At 37.8% G+C, this 14,993-nt stretch overlaps 2 protein-coding genes across 2 annotated transcripts; one reads left to right on the forward strand and one right to left on the reverse strand.

Moving 5' to 3' along the window:
* Positions 1 to 4,680: 4,680 nt before the first annotated feature.
* Positions 4,681 to 5,532, reverse strand: LOC141630825 (protein FAR1-RELATED SEQUENCE 7-like). Its single transcript, XM_074443575.1, has 2 exons — positions 5,444 to 5,532; positions 4,681 to 5,317 (listed from the first exon to the last, which is right to left on the reverse strand). Exons 1-2 carry the CDS (start codon positions 5,530 to 5,532, stop codon positions 4,681 to 4,683), a joined length of 726 nt encoding a protein of 241 aa, XP_074299676.1.
* Positions 5,533 to 13,408: 7,876 nt separating this feature from the next.
* On the forward strand, positions 13,409 to 13,981 carry LOC141630826 (uncharacterized). The gene has a single exon (XM_074443576.1). The coding sequence runs from the start codon at positions 13,409 to 13,411 to the stop codon at positions 13,979 to 13,981; it is 573 nt and encodes a 190-aa protein (XP_074299677.1).
* Positions 13,982 to 14,993: the final 1,012 nt, after the last annotated feature.

Consider the following 14,993-nt stretch of genomic DNA (forward strand, 5'->3'; position numbering starts at 1 on the left):
GACACGCATCAACAACAATACCCCATAATACTCATACTTTATTTTATTTTAATCATCTTACCCCACAACAATACTTATTTTAATCACACAATACCTTCCCTCTCTCCAATCTCCTACCCCCACACAAAAACTTTACCATATAATACTCCCTTCCTTAATTCTTGTGCCCCCCTTGAATAGGGAGGGTTATTTAGAATAGGAGGGAGTATTATATATGTAATGCTGCATCGTGTTATTTGTAACCATTTCTCATTTTATTGTAGCATGCTTTTAATGGTGTCAAAGTGTGGTAAATTTAGTGTCTTTATGGTGTCAAATATTAACATATGGTGCAACTATCTAATTGTTGTAGGAAAAAGAAGGAGGTGGATGACCATGGATCACCGAGACAATTGTTCAATCTGATTGCTGTTCTAACAGCGGCTCAGAAAAAGGATGTGGAGGAAATCGGTTTTGGTGGACTACTAGAGTTGAAAACACATGCTTTTTTATCATTAGATGGTAGATTGGTTGCTCCATAAATATGATCCTAGTTCACGGATGTTCTTGTTTAACCGCCATGTCCAATTTGTTCTAACCAAGCATGATGTCTACGATGCCTTCATGCTACCGTGAACCGACAAAACGATAGAACCAAATACCGATCAGGTATTGGCCCATATTTGGCGCGAAAGTTTCAAGGTCACGAAGAAAGATGAGATATCACTAAAGAGAATTCGACAAGAGATGTTGGGACTGCCTGACGGAGGTGCTGATTTCAAGAAAATGTCCGTGGTCTTTGCTATGGGGACTTTCCTGGCACCAACGGTGCACAATCGTATCGACTTCTGCTTGGTCAAAGCAGTGGAGGATGTGGACTCCATTTCACAACTAGACTGGTGTTCATTGGTGTTGCTACGTCTCAACCAAGCAGTGGAGTCGTGGAGGTCCAATGACACCAAGAATGTAGGAGGTTGTCTGATATTCCTGCAGATTATGCTACCACCTGACATGGTGGGGAGAGCCGGAGAAGACTAGCCTACCGCTTGTTCAACATTGGACTCTTTAACGATTGAAAGAGAGAATGGCCCAGGAAGTAGTTGCATACCCGCATCATCACGGATTTGGAATTGGTATTTGGGAGCTTCACACATATCCAATATCAAAGCACCAGGTCAAGAGGCTTTATCGTCGCACAGCTGAGCAGGAGCCAGCTTCGAGGGGACCTTCATCCAGATTTGTTAACCTCCTACTACCTGAAGGCGTTCAGACTGATGAGGAATTGCAGGCCTCCTATAATGATGTAATCTCTCTTCTTTCACCTTATTGTTATTGTAATGTTTACGTCTTCAGTCAGTATGTGACCATCTTGAACATATACACAAATATTGCAGCTATTTGATGTTTTCCCATCTTGCATTTATTATGTTAACGCTATTTCATTTTGTATAGGTCCGGGTCCGCAATTGGATGACGATAAGGAGGAATCTTTCAGTGGTCTCCATTAAGCACAAGAGCCTAATGCAGAAGTTGGCAGCCCAGGAAGGAGGTGGTGATGAGCTTCAGTCAGGTTCTGTGACAAGTGCCGGCGGTGAAGCCGAACAGTCCCAGGGGTCATTTACGCAAGCGTTGGGTAATCCGGAGATTGTTGCTGCTTGGAATGCTCTTGGCGAAAAGTTGGATACCCTAATCGATGTGGAAATGGTGCAGCCGCCTTCATTTTACCTTAGCCTTGATGACATTGGCGTTACCAGTCAGAGAGCCTGCCCGACTAACACCCGTAGCAGGGGGAATAAAGCCACTGTACAGAAGCAGTAGAAATGTCATGCTTGGTGGGTTTTGATTTGGTCTCATTTTGGATATTGCTTATGGCCCTGATGTATGGCCTTATTTTGGATTTTAGTTATGGCCTTATTTTCGGACATGTTTTCTGGGTTGGTTTATTAGTCTGTACATCTATTGACTTCTTTTGGCCATCTTCTTTTGCCTTGTTTTTAGGGCATCGTATGTTAAGTTTATGTTTGTTATATATTTGTGTTTTTCCTCCCTTGTATAGGTATTTTAATTTGTGCCAACTGAAGGACCAAATCAGATGGTTTAATGTTTCATTGTTTATAGTTTGAACAATTATGTTACCAAGTTGTATTTGGTAACATATGTTGCTAGAATGGCAAACATGACTTGCAGGGTTCAAGCTTTTAAATGTGAAATGTTTACATATTGTGTTATTATGTAATCAAATTTAATATAAAGACTTCTATAGCAAGAATGAAGACATTAAAATTAGATATGGTAACATAATTGATGCACATAAAAAAGTAGTTACATAGTTGATCTATATCTATTGGAACTAAATTGTCTATACTTTCAACAATAATGTTACCAAATTGTATATGGTTACATATATTTCAAAAATGGCAACATGACCTTAAAAGTTCAATGTCGTATCCTTACATAGACTGAATTACTTAAAAAATGTAAAGTGTTTACATATTGTACTATTATGTTACGTATTTTGAAATTAACACATATTAAGCAAAAATAAAGCATTAGAATTAGATATGAAAACATGTTAACCAAATTGTTGATGATATCATATCATGCAAGAATGAAGACATTACTTAAACTTATATAATGTAACCTGTAATTCCCCATTGTGTAATAGAAAACTGCAATACGAGTTGACATATTTATCCATTATGTTACCATTTAAGATATGCTAATAAATTGTACAATAATGGTCACATTAATTCGGTACATTTAACAAGTTGTTGAACTTGTCCAACATTCGAAACATCGTTTTCAAAATAGCAGACCACATAATTCAAAACATTACCACAAATTTCAAAATGACAAATATCAGACCATTTAAGATGTGCTAACAAATTGTATGGCTAAGTGGCAGCAGCAATGGTGCGTTGTCGTTTCCAAAAGGTCAAAATGTTACCATATCTAAGAAGTTCACAGGAGACGAGGAGACCATTTAAGATGTGCTAACAAATTGTATGGCTAAGTGGCAGAAGCAATGGTGCGTTGTTGTTTGCAAAAGGTCAAAATGTTACCATATCTAAGAAGTTCACAGGAGACGAGGTATTGGGTTGTAGAAATCCCCATCGTTGGCAGCAGCTTTTTTCGCTTTCTTCTTCTTACCGAGTCCGCTTTTTTTTCCTTGCGCTCCTGCCTTTCGTAGTGACAAGGATAGGATCAAGAATTCTACGCCCTTCGTGTAATACTCCGTATTTAATAACTATATAATAATAATAATATTTTATTGTATTTATACGAATTATGTTGAGACGGAATAATATAATAATATAATAATAATAATAATAAGATACATGTATTATACTACTCTCACCCTATATATATATATATATATATATATATATATATATATATATATATATATATATATATATATATATATATATATATATATATATATATATATATATACACCCTTATCCCTTACCCTTATCCATTTGCAATCCACCAAAATCCACAATCAAATTATAGAGAGAAAAAGAGAGAGTTTAGAAGAGAAGGTTTTGGGTGGTGGTCGGTGGTGGCAGTGGCGGCTCACGGTGTAGTGGTGGTTGAGTTTGAGTCGGGTTTTGGGTAATGTATAAGACGGGTTTAACTAGTCGTATTTGTATAAATAGATTAGTATATCTATACGTATTTATATACGTATTAGATTGGTATATTTATACGTATTTGTATTATTATAATGTTTTAGGAAATGGGTTTTGTGAGACGGTTTTACGAGACGGGCCTAGCTTGTGTGACAGATTGCTTATACGGATTTGCTGTGAGGTAGGTTTATCCTACTCAATTTTTATTGTCGTATTTGTTTATAAAATGAGTCTTTTGTCATTTAATTGCATTGAGTGAGTCATATTGCATGTTCTTGGTCATGACGACTCAACTTGTCGAGATATTTGAGAAACTGGTATCCATGACATGTTTGGCATGTCATAGTGTATATGGGTTGTCATACATTTCATATTGTGACGGTTGTGATTATATATGTTTGAGGATTTGTGTTGTTGTTTTGGAGACGTAAGACGGTTGGGAGACCGGCTTGCGCTTAAGTCGCCTCTTAGAGCTTCCTACTCCAAGAGGGATGTGCACATTAATGGCTTGAGTTACGGAGGGACTCATGTGGTTGAGACACGATGTCTGGCAGGAGATCCGGTTGGCTTCCGGACCCGGTACGTCTGGGCGTGTCCCGGTACCTGTTTGTGGTTATCTGTATGTCTGAGCGTGTCCCAGTACCGTGGTGGTTGTTTGATCGTGGTTCATTCATATCATAGTCATGTTGTATGCTCACACACTCGAGTCGTGTCACACTTTATTTATTTAATGAAACTGACGTTTGTTATGTCTGTGTAATTGTCACCTATTTTTGGGGTGGCCTGTGTCGATTTATATGATATTTCCGATCATATGGGGAGCATGTTAAGTACAAGTTGTTTGGATAGCACGCGGGAGACGGGACGAGCTTGATGAGTCACGAGACGAGTCTAGTTGGCTAGGAGAGTATAGATGTCATGAGTTGTACTTTTATCCATTTGTTTACGTTTATGTAATTCATTAAACCTTACATTAATAAAATGTTCTTTGATTGGAGTTTTGAAACATTACCTCGGGAAACCGAGATGTTAACGCTCCAATTATCTTGGCCGGATAGTTGGGGTGTTACACTTCGGTTGTTTGAGTGTTTGTTTCCGCGTCCATGGTAAGCTTCTGAAGCATCAAAAGTACTTCAGCATTGTCCATATCAAAGAACTTCTCCATAATTACCCTTGCCTCCATGACATTCTGGCTCTTTGTTATGAGATTATTGACATTGGTGAGTGTTGAACGTCGCCAATCAATGGCCTCATTTGCAGCACTTTGGCGCATGTCAGATGGTAGTAAACGTTTCCACACCTCCGTTTTGGCAAATTTGGTCCACCTCCTATGTATGTAACTAGCTGGGATCTTCGGAACAGAATACATGTAGAGGACATGTATGATGTGGTAGCATATGATGCCCATAATTTCGTACTTCCTACAAGTGCAATCGCACAAGTTGTTCACACAATCATAAATAACATGATGGGAAGAACCCTCGTTGCCAACCGTGTCCACCATATAGATTAAGGTGGAGTCTTCATGGGTAATAATTGCTGCCCGGGTGCCCATTGCAAGTCCAAACTCCTTCTCAAACAAACGGAACAGTTCCGTAGTGTATATCTGCGATGCATGTTGGAGAAGGTCTACAAAGGAGAACACGGAGGTAGGGGACGCTCTTATAGAGTTGAATTCTTTCCGCTCCTCCTCTCCTCTCCACCTTCTCATAGTCGTTTCAAATATGCCAAAGAATTCAGTGACTAATGTTGTTTTTTAAGCTTGGAACCCCATTGCATGATTTATACTCTTGCTCCCTTGGGAAGATAGAATACCTGCTGAGAAATACAGATTATTCAATGCAGTGCACCATTTTGTTCGTAAGCTGTACAATCTATTGAACCATGGATGGTTTTCAACACCATACTCTGTCGTCATTTTTAGTCATGTCGCTCCAAATTCTGTTTCATTATAACAACCATTAAGGCATTTGTTGAACATATTCTGGAATGTCCTATCATGCTTTAAATATCCAAAGTGCGAGATGGCGTTCTGTTGGATATGCCATTGGCATAACCTATGCCTGCTTTCTGGGTATATTTGCTGATGAGTCATAATTATATACATATTTATGTCTCCCCTTAGTTACTTTTGATACGGTTTTCGTACTAGTTATATTAATTACATGCCTTTTATGCTAAAATGTCGATACTTCCTTTATTCGGTGTTTAATGCAGGAATGATACATTTATAGAGCAAAGGAATGAAATGAGCACCGTGGAGTGGGCATGAAGGAATACACGGAGCATGACACGGGAATCTAGAAGAATAAAGGAAGAGAAGTTAAGAAGACAACACGAAGAAAAGAGCTAAAACAGGATGAGTCCTCGATCAAGCCCAAGCAGACTCGATCAACTGAAAAATGTACTCGATCGAGTACACTCAGGCTCGATTGAGTACACTTTAGTTTCAGGGTTTTTCCACAATTTCCTTAAGTCAGTTATGTTTTACTATAAATACCCAATTCGTACCCTAAGTTATTTTTACGTCTTATTTTTACCTAGTTACGCTACTTTACAATAAATTCTCTCTAAAAACTCTTAGTTTAGTTTATTGTTCTTACTTTCGGATCTAAGCATTCCTCTATTACGGTATTATTGTTAATGTTTTTTTCTATTATTAATCATTCATTTATTGTTCATCTTTTATGCTTTTAAATATGTCTTCCACAATTATTATTGTTGTTATTACCGTTAGTATGCGTAGCTAATTTCATAATCTAGGGTGAAAGGGGATCTAGGTTGTTAGAAAAGCGTTAATTAATGAGTTGATGGTTAAATTGCTCTTGATTATTGTTCAATTGTTGTCTTACATCCAATTAATTAATTACTGATCAGAATTGGTTAATTAGTCTTGCAAACTAGGATTTTCACCGACTAGGTTAAGACTAGTATAGGACACAATAATTGAATTAGACTGACTTAATAATAGCGATCGCATGTTAAGTTTAGATCTAAAAAGATGTATTTGAATCGACCGATCGTATGACTTTCAACAATATAAATTGCTCAATCAATGAATTAAATCTCACGCTTGGATGACTACCTAGTGAACCCGATCCCTAGACTCTTTAATATTTTTGAATTTGTCTTTATTTACATCGCAATTAGTTTTAGCAAACCAAACAAACAACCTTCAAGAAATTGTTACCTTAAGACGGACTTAAATATTAGCAAATAGAATATTAACTCGCCTCCCTGTGGATTCGACCCTTTCTTACTGCTAGCTACTAGTTAGTTGAGAATAGGATTTATTTTGATATAGGTGATACGACTTTAGCCTTATAAAATTTGGTGCCGTTGCCGGGGAGGCAACGATTTTTTTGTTTGTTTTTGTTTATTTTTGTCTTTTTGTCTCAGGGAGCATCAGTTCCTTGAGACAGTTTGATATTTTTCATGTTGTTTTCGTGTATGCCCAGGTCTGACAGGTCGGAGATTGTACCTTTTGATCCCGAGCCAAAGAAGACTTTTTGCTATAGACGAAAATTTCAAATAGAGATAAGTCAAGTGGAAGACTTGAGTACACTTGACTACGAGCGGTTTACTTTCGTAGAAGATTCGTCCTTTAAAGAGGACACATTAGTTTCTGCACCCGTTATTTCTACAACATTAAAGATCCCGACCTTGGCAAGTCATTCCGAACCCACCATTGATTTTATTCCTAAAGGCTTTAAGCTCCCTACCACTGCTAAAGGGACCTTTGAGATCAAATTGTCTTACATAAGCTTGGTAGAGCGAAATTTATTTGGAGGAAAAGCTGGTGAGGACCCTGCCAAGCACATGGAGAAATTTGTCACTTATTGCTGTTCTATTCCTTTGATCGCTGGGGTGACTTAAGATCAAGTCAAGCAGACTTTTTTCCCTTTCTCTCTAAGAGATGATGCAGCAGAATGGCTACATGACTTGGATATGGAGACCAATGCAATCACTAACTGGAATTCTCTAGCTCTTGCATTCTACAAGAGATATTTCCCTCCACAGAAGACAAATAATCTAAGGAGCTAGATTACGAGTTTTAAGCAAGGTCCTACTGAAGACCTTAATGAAGCATGGTTTTGCTTTAAAATATTAGTTCATTCAGTCTCTCATCATGGCTTCGAAAAGTGGTTCCTTTGCAACCAATTTTACAACGGGTTGTATGATGATCATAGGGCTCTACTAGATTCTTCAGCTAATGGGAGATTCCAGGACAATACAAATGATGATAATGGATGGATATTGATTGATCAGATAGCTACCTACACTGCTGAGTATGGTAACCCCAGAGGTAGTAAGAGAGGAGGTGGCTTAGATAGTATTGTTGCGGCACAGCTGGAGGCCTTAACGGCTCAAATAGCTGAATTAAAGACTACCCATTCTTTGAGTAATAAGCAAGAAACGGTTCATATGGTTCAACAAGAAGTGTCTTGTGAGAGATGTGGAATTGATGGCCATACTGCGGCCAAGTGTATGAGTACAATTGAACAGGTACATGGTTTTCAGTCTTTCTAGCAAGGTACTCCTTATTCTAACTTCTTCCCTGAAAGGAGATAGAATGTTTTTGCTCAAGGCCCACAACAGAATGCTTATATTATTCCCCAAAATCGTGGTAATCAACCACAAGGGAACTTTGATCAGCAAAATCAAGGAGGTTTTCAATAGATGCAACCTCCTCCTCATGCTCCAAATAATAACATGGCCGAGATGAAAGCTTTATTGTAGCAGACTTTGATGATTCAACAAAAGCAAACGGCTCAAATTTCTGAACTTATCGCTCATAACAAGATGCTAGACACTCAAGTTGCTCAAATGGCGGCTCAAAATCCTTCAAAATAGCCCGGTAATCTTCCTCCTCAGGGTAAACAAGCACATGAACAAGTTAATGCTATTTCACTGAGGAGCGGTACTTCTTATTAAAGTCCGGATGAGCCCATTGATGAAGATGAGGTCCCTTACATGCATCCTAAGGGATGGGTAATCTTGAGTTGAGTGATGACAAGAAAGAATTAAGTAAGGATCAAACACGAGATAAGAAAAAAGGCAAAAAAAATGATAAAATCCGTGTGTACTCGATCGAGTACAAGCAGGCTCGATCGAGTACACCCCCCCCCCCAGAGCATGATTTTTCTCGTGTTTCAGCTACGGCATTGGAAGAAAATAGGATCCTCGATCGAGTAACCACTGGACTCGATCGAGTACACCCTGTAACTGACGACGGTGCTTCTAAAACGACTACCAAAGCAAAAGAAACCGAGCCAATTAAAATTCGACTACCTTTTCCACAAATATTGCAAAAGTCTAAGCTTGAAAAACAGTTCGGGAGGTTCCTGGAGGTAGTGAAAAATCTTCAAGTAAATGTACCATTTACTGAATTGGTCACTCAACTGCCGGCGTATGCTAAATTTTTGAAAGAGATCTTGTCAAAGAAGCGGTCTTTTGATGAAGTTGAGACGGTGGCATTCACTCAAGAGTGCGCAGCCGCATTGCAAGCTAACTCACCACCAAAGCTAAAGGATCCAGGGAGTTTTTCTATTCCTTGTCATATTGGTAGTACAACTATAGATAAAGCCCTTTACGATTTAGGGGCTAGTGTTAGTGTCATGCCGTATTCTATATGCAAAAAGTTAAATATGGGTCAACTCCGTGTTACTAATATGACCTTACAAATGGATGACAGATCTTTAAAGAGGCTATTAGGTGTCTTAGAGTATGTGCTAGTTAGAGTAGGGAAGTATTTTATTCCAGTTGATTTCATTGTTATGGATATGGCTGAAGACTCACAAGTACCTATCATTCTTGGTAGACCGTTCCTTCACACTAAGGGAGCACTCATAGATGTTAGGGATGGTAGTTTGACACTAAGGGTTGGTATGATACTATTAAATTTGTTCTTGATAACGCTTTAAAGCGTCCCATTCAGTAGCTTCATGTTATATGCTTAATGTTATTGATTCACCTACTCATGATTCCTTTACTTTGTGTTTTGACAGGAATCATTCCGATGCCCCTGTTGCTGCGTCAGGACCATGGAGCAAGGAAGTGGATGAGATAGAGAAATTGATTTATGGATATGAGCCTCATCCTGAGCCGGTTTACAACGTTGATGACGATGTTGACATAGAAGCTGAGCTGGATGCCTTGGAGGCAGAGATTTTAGAGAGGAGCGTCTCAAAGTTTTTGAGGAAGCTCCTATGATGGATGAAGTGCCCCATCTCTTCCCCAAAGATGATGACTTGAAGAGCACTTAGCAACCTTGCTTATATTTTATATTAGACTTTGAGTTTGATGCGCCGGAACTTTATTCATTGTTTATTTTCTTTGCTTGGACTATTTATTGGTGCTACTTATGTCTGTGTGTAGCACATGTGCTAATTTTTAATTTACTATTGCGTGCTTTAAGTTGTATTGATTATGCCATGCATGGCGTATGTTTTTAAATACAGGAAACGGTCCGTTGGATAAGTACTCGATCGAGTGCAGCTGGGCTCAATCGAGTACCCTTACTTTTTGGGTTTAATTCGTAGCTGGCTTGTACGGGATTGCGCGGTTGGTCTTTCTCCTCTATTTTTGCAATTGGTTTGGGGGAACTCCTACGCTCTTATCCTCTATTCTCTTCCCTTGTATCTACTTTTATTGTATTATCTCTATTTCTTTTCCATTCCTTTTGTTAGATGTGTCCTTTAGGTTGCTGGAAATTTTTATGTGATTGTTATGCTGTAGGCGTCACAATGAGGACACTGTGACATTTAGGTTTGGGGGAGGAGTCTTTAATTATGTTGTGTGATTTATTTATGTTGTGTGCATTTAAATCAAAAGGCCATAAAAATAAAAAAAAAAACCTCCAAAAAACATGTTTTTCCTTTATTTTAGGTCGAGTCTTCTTGAATTAAATAACAATGACGTTAAACTGCATTTTTTTTACATTTGAATCCCAGTTTAGTTGTCCATGTACATTGTTTTGACCCGTTATTTATGAAAACAAAGCTCATAACTCGAGTCTTGACCGTATTTGACATGCCTTATGCTAATTAGATTTGATAAAACTATGTTTGTAAACTACTTAAATTTCTGAGGTTTATAGAGCTTCCTAGGCCAAGAACATTAATAAACTGGTCTCATTTGTCAATTAGGCTAAAGAGCGTGGTTCTTCTTGTGGAATGTGTAAAATCAAACTGCATAAGTGTGACATTAGTTTCTTAACTTTTTGCGCTTTCATATGATTAAGTACATGAGGAAAGGCGGTTCTTACCGTTTAAATAAGCCATACATTACCTTGTTTTGTTAGCCCGCTTGAACCCTTGTAGCCATTTCATATCCTATTTTAATAGCTACAATCCTAGAATTTGCCTACCTTATCGGGACAGTCGCAGTTGCTTGTTTATCATGTCTATTTTGCTACTATGGTTGGGTTGGGACAATTATTGTTAATTGTGGGTGTAGTAGAACTATTTAGCAATTGTGTTGTATCCCTTATGTTGGAAAAAGAAGAAAAAAATATGAAGCAAAAGAAAAGAAAAAAAAGAGGAAAAAAAAAAGATTTCGAAAAAGTGAAAGAAAAAAAAGAAAAAGAAAAAGAAAAGAAAAATATATGCTTCATTGCCATTTGTTAAGGGAATAGAAGGTTGGTTACTAGAGTCTAATGCATATTTGGAGAGTACTTCATAAGCTCTCATGTGTTGTAAAGTCAAGATTATTTCTCTAAGTTGGGTTTATTTGTATCTGTCATCATAGATTTGGTTTCGATTTTGGTTTAGCGCTGTGACTACCGTCTTAGCTCCACATATCTATAACGTGCCATTGGTACAAACCATTTCTGTCCTTGTAACCCATTTGCCACCATATTGTCTTTGATACATGTACTTTTATCTATATATTGAATGCATATTAATTGGAGAAATTTCTATCACATTAGATTGCATGCATGTTTCATAAGTTGAGTGAGTGCTTCTACTTTTTTCTATCTTCACATATAAATCACCCATACTTATGAGTGCATGAGTGAATCCGCGAGAATCCGACTAATTTGTCTTGCAAGATCAAAAGGTATTTGGGCATTTGTCATAGTACGGTGACTTGAGACTTTATCTGCGTTTTATATTACCCGTGCCTTTGAATTTGTTTTATTGGTACACCTTGGTTATTGCTTTGTTACAGATGTGGATAGCTTGGGGTTTGTATGTGCATCAACATTAGCTCTGAGTTGTTTATTCGTCATCTGTATGATTGCCTTTTGTGCTGTGTGATGCTTTGCTTGAGGACAAGCAAAGAGATGGTTTGAGGGAGTTTGATGAGTCATAACTATATACATATTTATGCCTCCCCTTAGTTACTTTTGATACGGTTTTCGTGCTAGTTTATATTAATTACATGCCTTTTATGCTAGAATGTCGATACTTCCGCTATTCGGTGTTTAATGCAGGAATGATACATTTATAGAGCAAAGGAATAAAATGAGCACCACGGAGTGGGCATGAAGGAATACATGGAGCATGGCGCGGGAATCTAGAAGAATAAAGGAAGAGATATTAAGAAGACAACATGAAGAAAAGAGCTAAAACAGGATGAGTCCTCGATCAAGCCCAAGCAGACTCGATCAACTGATAAATGTACTCGATCGAGTACACTCAGTCTCGATTAAGTACACTTTTTACGTCTTATTTCTACCTAGTTACGTCTTATTTCTACCTAGTTACGCTACTGATAAATGTACCCAATTCGCACCCTAAGTTATTGATCTCCAAAAAGCATATGACACTGTGGAGTGGTCTTTTGTTGCAAAATTGCTTGAAGAACTGAGATTTCCAGAGGAGTTCCAGGAAATGTTGATGCAATGTATTACTACAGCATCCTTTTCCTTATCTCTCAATGGGGAAATGTTTGGATATTTCCATGGCAAGAGAGGTCTAAGGCAGGGGGACCCCCTCTCCCCTCTTGTTTTCACTCTTTGCATGGAATATCTTACAAGAACTATCAAGTATGCTGCTGCTAAGTATGAGTTCAGATTTCACCCTATGTGCAAGCAAGCACAATTTTGGCTAACTTGATGTTTGCGAGATGATGTGCTACTCTTTTGTCATGGGGATGCCAAGTCCATTATCTTGCTTCTTGAGTCTTACTCTACTTTTTCTAAAGCAACTGGACTAAAGATAAGTGCTGCTAAATCCAATGCATATTTCAGAGGGGTGCCTGATCAGTTAAAGCAAGATATCCTGAGTGTATCTGGTTTTGTAGAGGGTAAGCTTCCTTTCAAATACCTTGGTATGCCTATTCAAACTACCAGATTGCAAAAACAAGATTGTGAGTGTCTAGTTGAGAAGATCTGTAGTAGAATTCATGGTTATGGGGCCAAAAAATTCTCCTATGCTGGGAGACTTGTGTTAGTAAAAGCTGTGTTGACTACTCTACACTCCTACTGGGCTTCTTTGTTTGTATTGCCAAAAGGAATAATTGCAAAGGTGGAGGCTGTCTGCATAAATTTCCTATGGGACAACAGTACTGAATACCATAGGGTTCCTCTGGTGGCATGGGAAACTGTTTGCAAGCCAAAAGAAGAGGGTGGATTAGGGATCAAAAAGCTGGAACTAATGAATAAGGCCTTGATAGGCAAACTGGTCAACTGAATAGCTGAGGATAAAGACACCATTTGGGTCAAATGGGTTAAACACAATCATCTGAAAGGGGTGAACTGGTGGCAATATCAACCTAGTGCTAATACAAGTTGGGTTTGGAGGAGAATTTGCGGGGTTAAGCGGGACACTGGCTCGCCGCTTATAACAATGGAGCATGGCATATCTGTTGGTTTCACTACAGCTAGTTGTTATCAATGGCTTATGGGGACCCGTCCTAAGGTGAGTTGGGAAGGGGTGATATGGAATGAATGGGTGATCCCTAAACATCAGATCATGGGTTGGCTCCTTGCTCATGGAGCTTTCAAAACTAAAGTTAAACTGATCAGGTATTGGGTGGATATTGATGATAGTTGCTGGCTATGTGGACAGGCATCAGAAGACTTGGATCATTTGTTTTTTGGATGTGATTACAGTACCAGGGTAGTCCAGCAATTGCAACAAGAAACTGGGTTAATGCTACCAGTCTGCAATGCACTGGACTGGTGTATGCAGGATATGGGTACTAAGATGCAGAGGGGAGTACGAGCAGGACTGATTGTGGGAACTGTATATCACATTTGGCATCATAGAAACAAATGCAGGAATGAGGGTGTTCTCCTAAGGCCACAACAGGTTGCATCAAACATTGTTGAAGAGATGAAGATGAGAATCCATGGTAAAGGCAGACAAAAATTTACTATCCTAGAGCTAGATTGGCTTAAGGATATTGGCCTAATGTAACTGGTTTTGTTCGTTTGTATTGCTTAAACTCCTTATTTTATATATATATATATATATACCTCTCACATTTCACCAAAAAAAAAAAGTTACGCTACTTTACAATAAATTCTCTCTAAAAACTCTTAGTTTAGTTTACTATTCTTACTTTCGGATCTAAGCATTCCTCTATTACGGTATTATTGTTAATCTTTTTTTCTATTATAAATCATTCATTTATTGTTCAACTTTTATGCTTCTAATTATGTCTTCTACAATTATTATTGTTGTTATTACCGTTAGTATGCGTAGCTAATTTCATAATCTAGGGTGAAAGGGGATCTAGGTTGTTAGAAAAGGGTTAATTAATGAATTGATTGTTAAATTGCTCTTGATTGTTGTTCAATTATTGTCTTACATCTAATTAATTACTGACCAAAATTGGTTAATTAGTCTTGCAAATGAGGATTTTCACCGACCGGGTTTAGACTAGTATATGCCACAATAATTGAATTAGACTGACTTAATAATAGCGGTTGCATATTAAGCTTAGATCTAAACCGATCGTATGACTTTCAACAATATAAATTGCTCAATCAATGAATTAAATCTCACCCTTGGATGACTACCTAGTGAACCCGATCCCTAGATTCTTTAATATTATTGAATTTGTCTTTATTTACATCGCAATTAGTTTTAGCAAACCAAACAAACAACCTTCAAGAAATTGTTACCTTAAGACGGACTTAAATATTAGCAAATAGAATAATTAACTCGCCTCCCTGTGGATTCGACCCTTTCTTACTGCTAGCTACTAGTTAGTTGAGAATATGATTTATTTAATATAGGTGATACGACTTTAGCCTTATCATCTGCTCGGGACAGAAGACAATGTTAGCATATAGAGGTCATATGTTTATAGCTACATATTTAATTCAAATAATTACTTAAGTTCTTCATATGATGACATCTTAAAATTTAACTCAACAATTCATCAGTATAATATGTTATCATATTTTGGATTAATTTTGCCATT

Source organism: Silene latifolia, chromosome Y, assembly GCF_048544455.1.
Source record: "Silene latifolia isolate original U9 population chromosome Y, ASM4854445v1, whole genome shotgun sequence".
Classification (NCBI taxonomy): domain Eukaryota; kingdom Viridiplantae; phylum Streptophyta; class Magnoliopsida; order Caryophyllales; family Caryophyllaceae; genus Silene; species Silene latifolia.

What these genes read in the sequence shown, in the direction of transcription:
- LOC141630825 (XM_074443575.1), bottom strand. Translation starts at nt 5,532, where the DNA reads ATGACGACAGAGTATGGTGTTGAAAACCATCCATGGTTCAATAGATTG. An exon ending in TGCACTGCATTGAATAATCT is followed by an intron (nt 5,318 to 5,443) that starts GTATTTCTCAGC and finishes GACTATGAGAAG; the next exon opens with GTGGAGAGGAGAGGAGGAGC.
- LOC141630826 (XM_074443576.1), top strand. Translation starts at nt 13,409, where the DNA reads ATGGAGCATGGCATATCTGTTGGTTTCACTACAGCTAGTTGTTATCAA.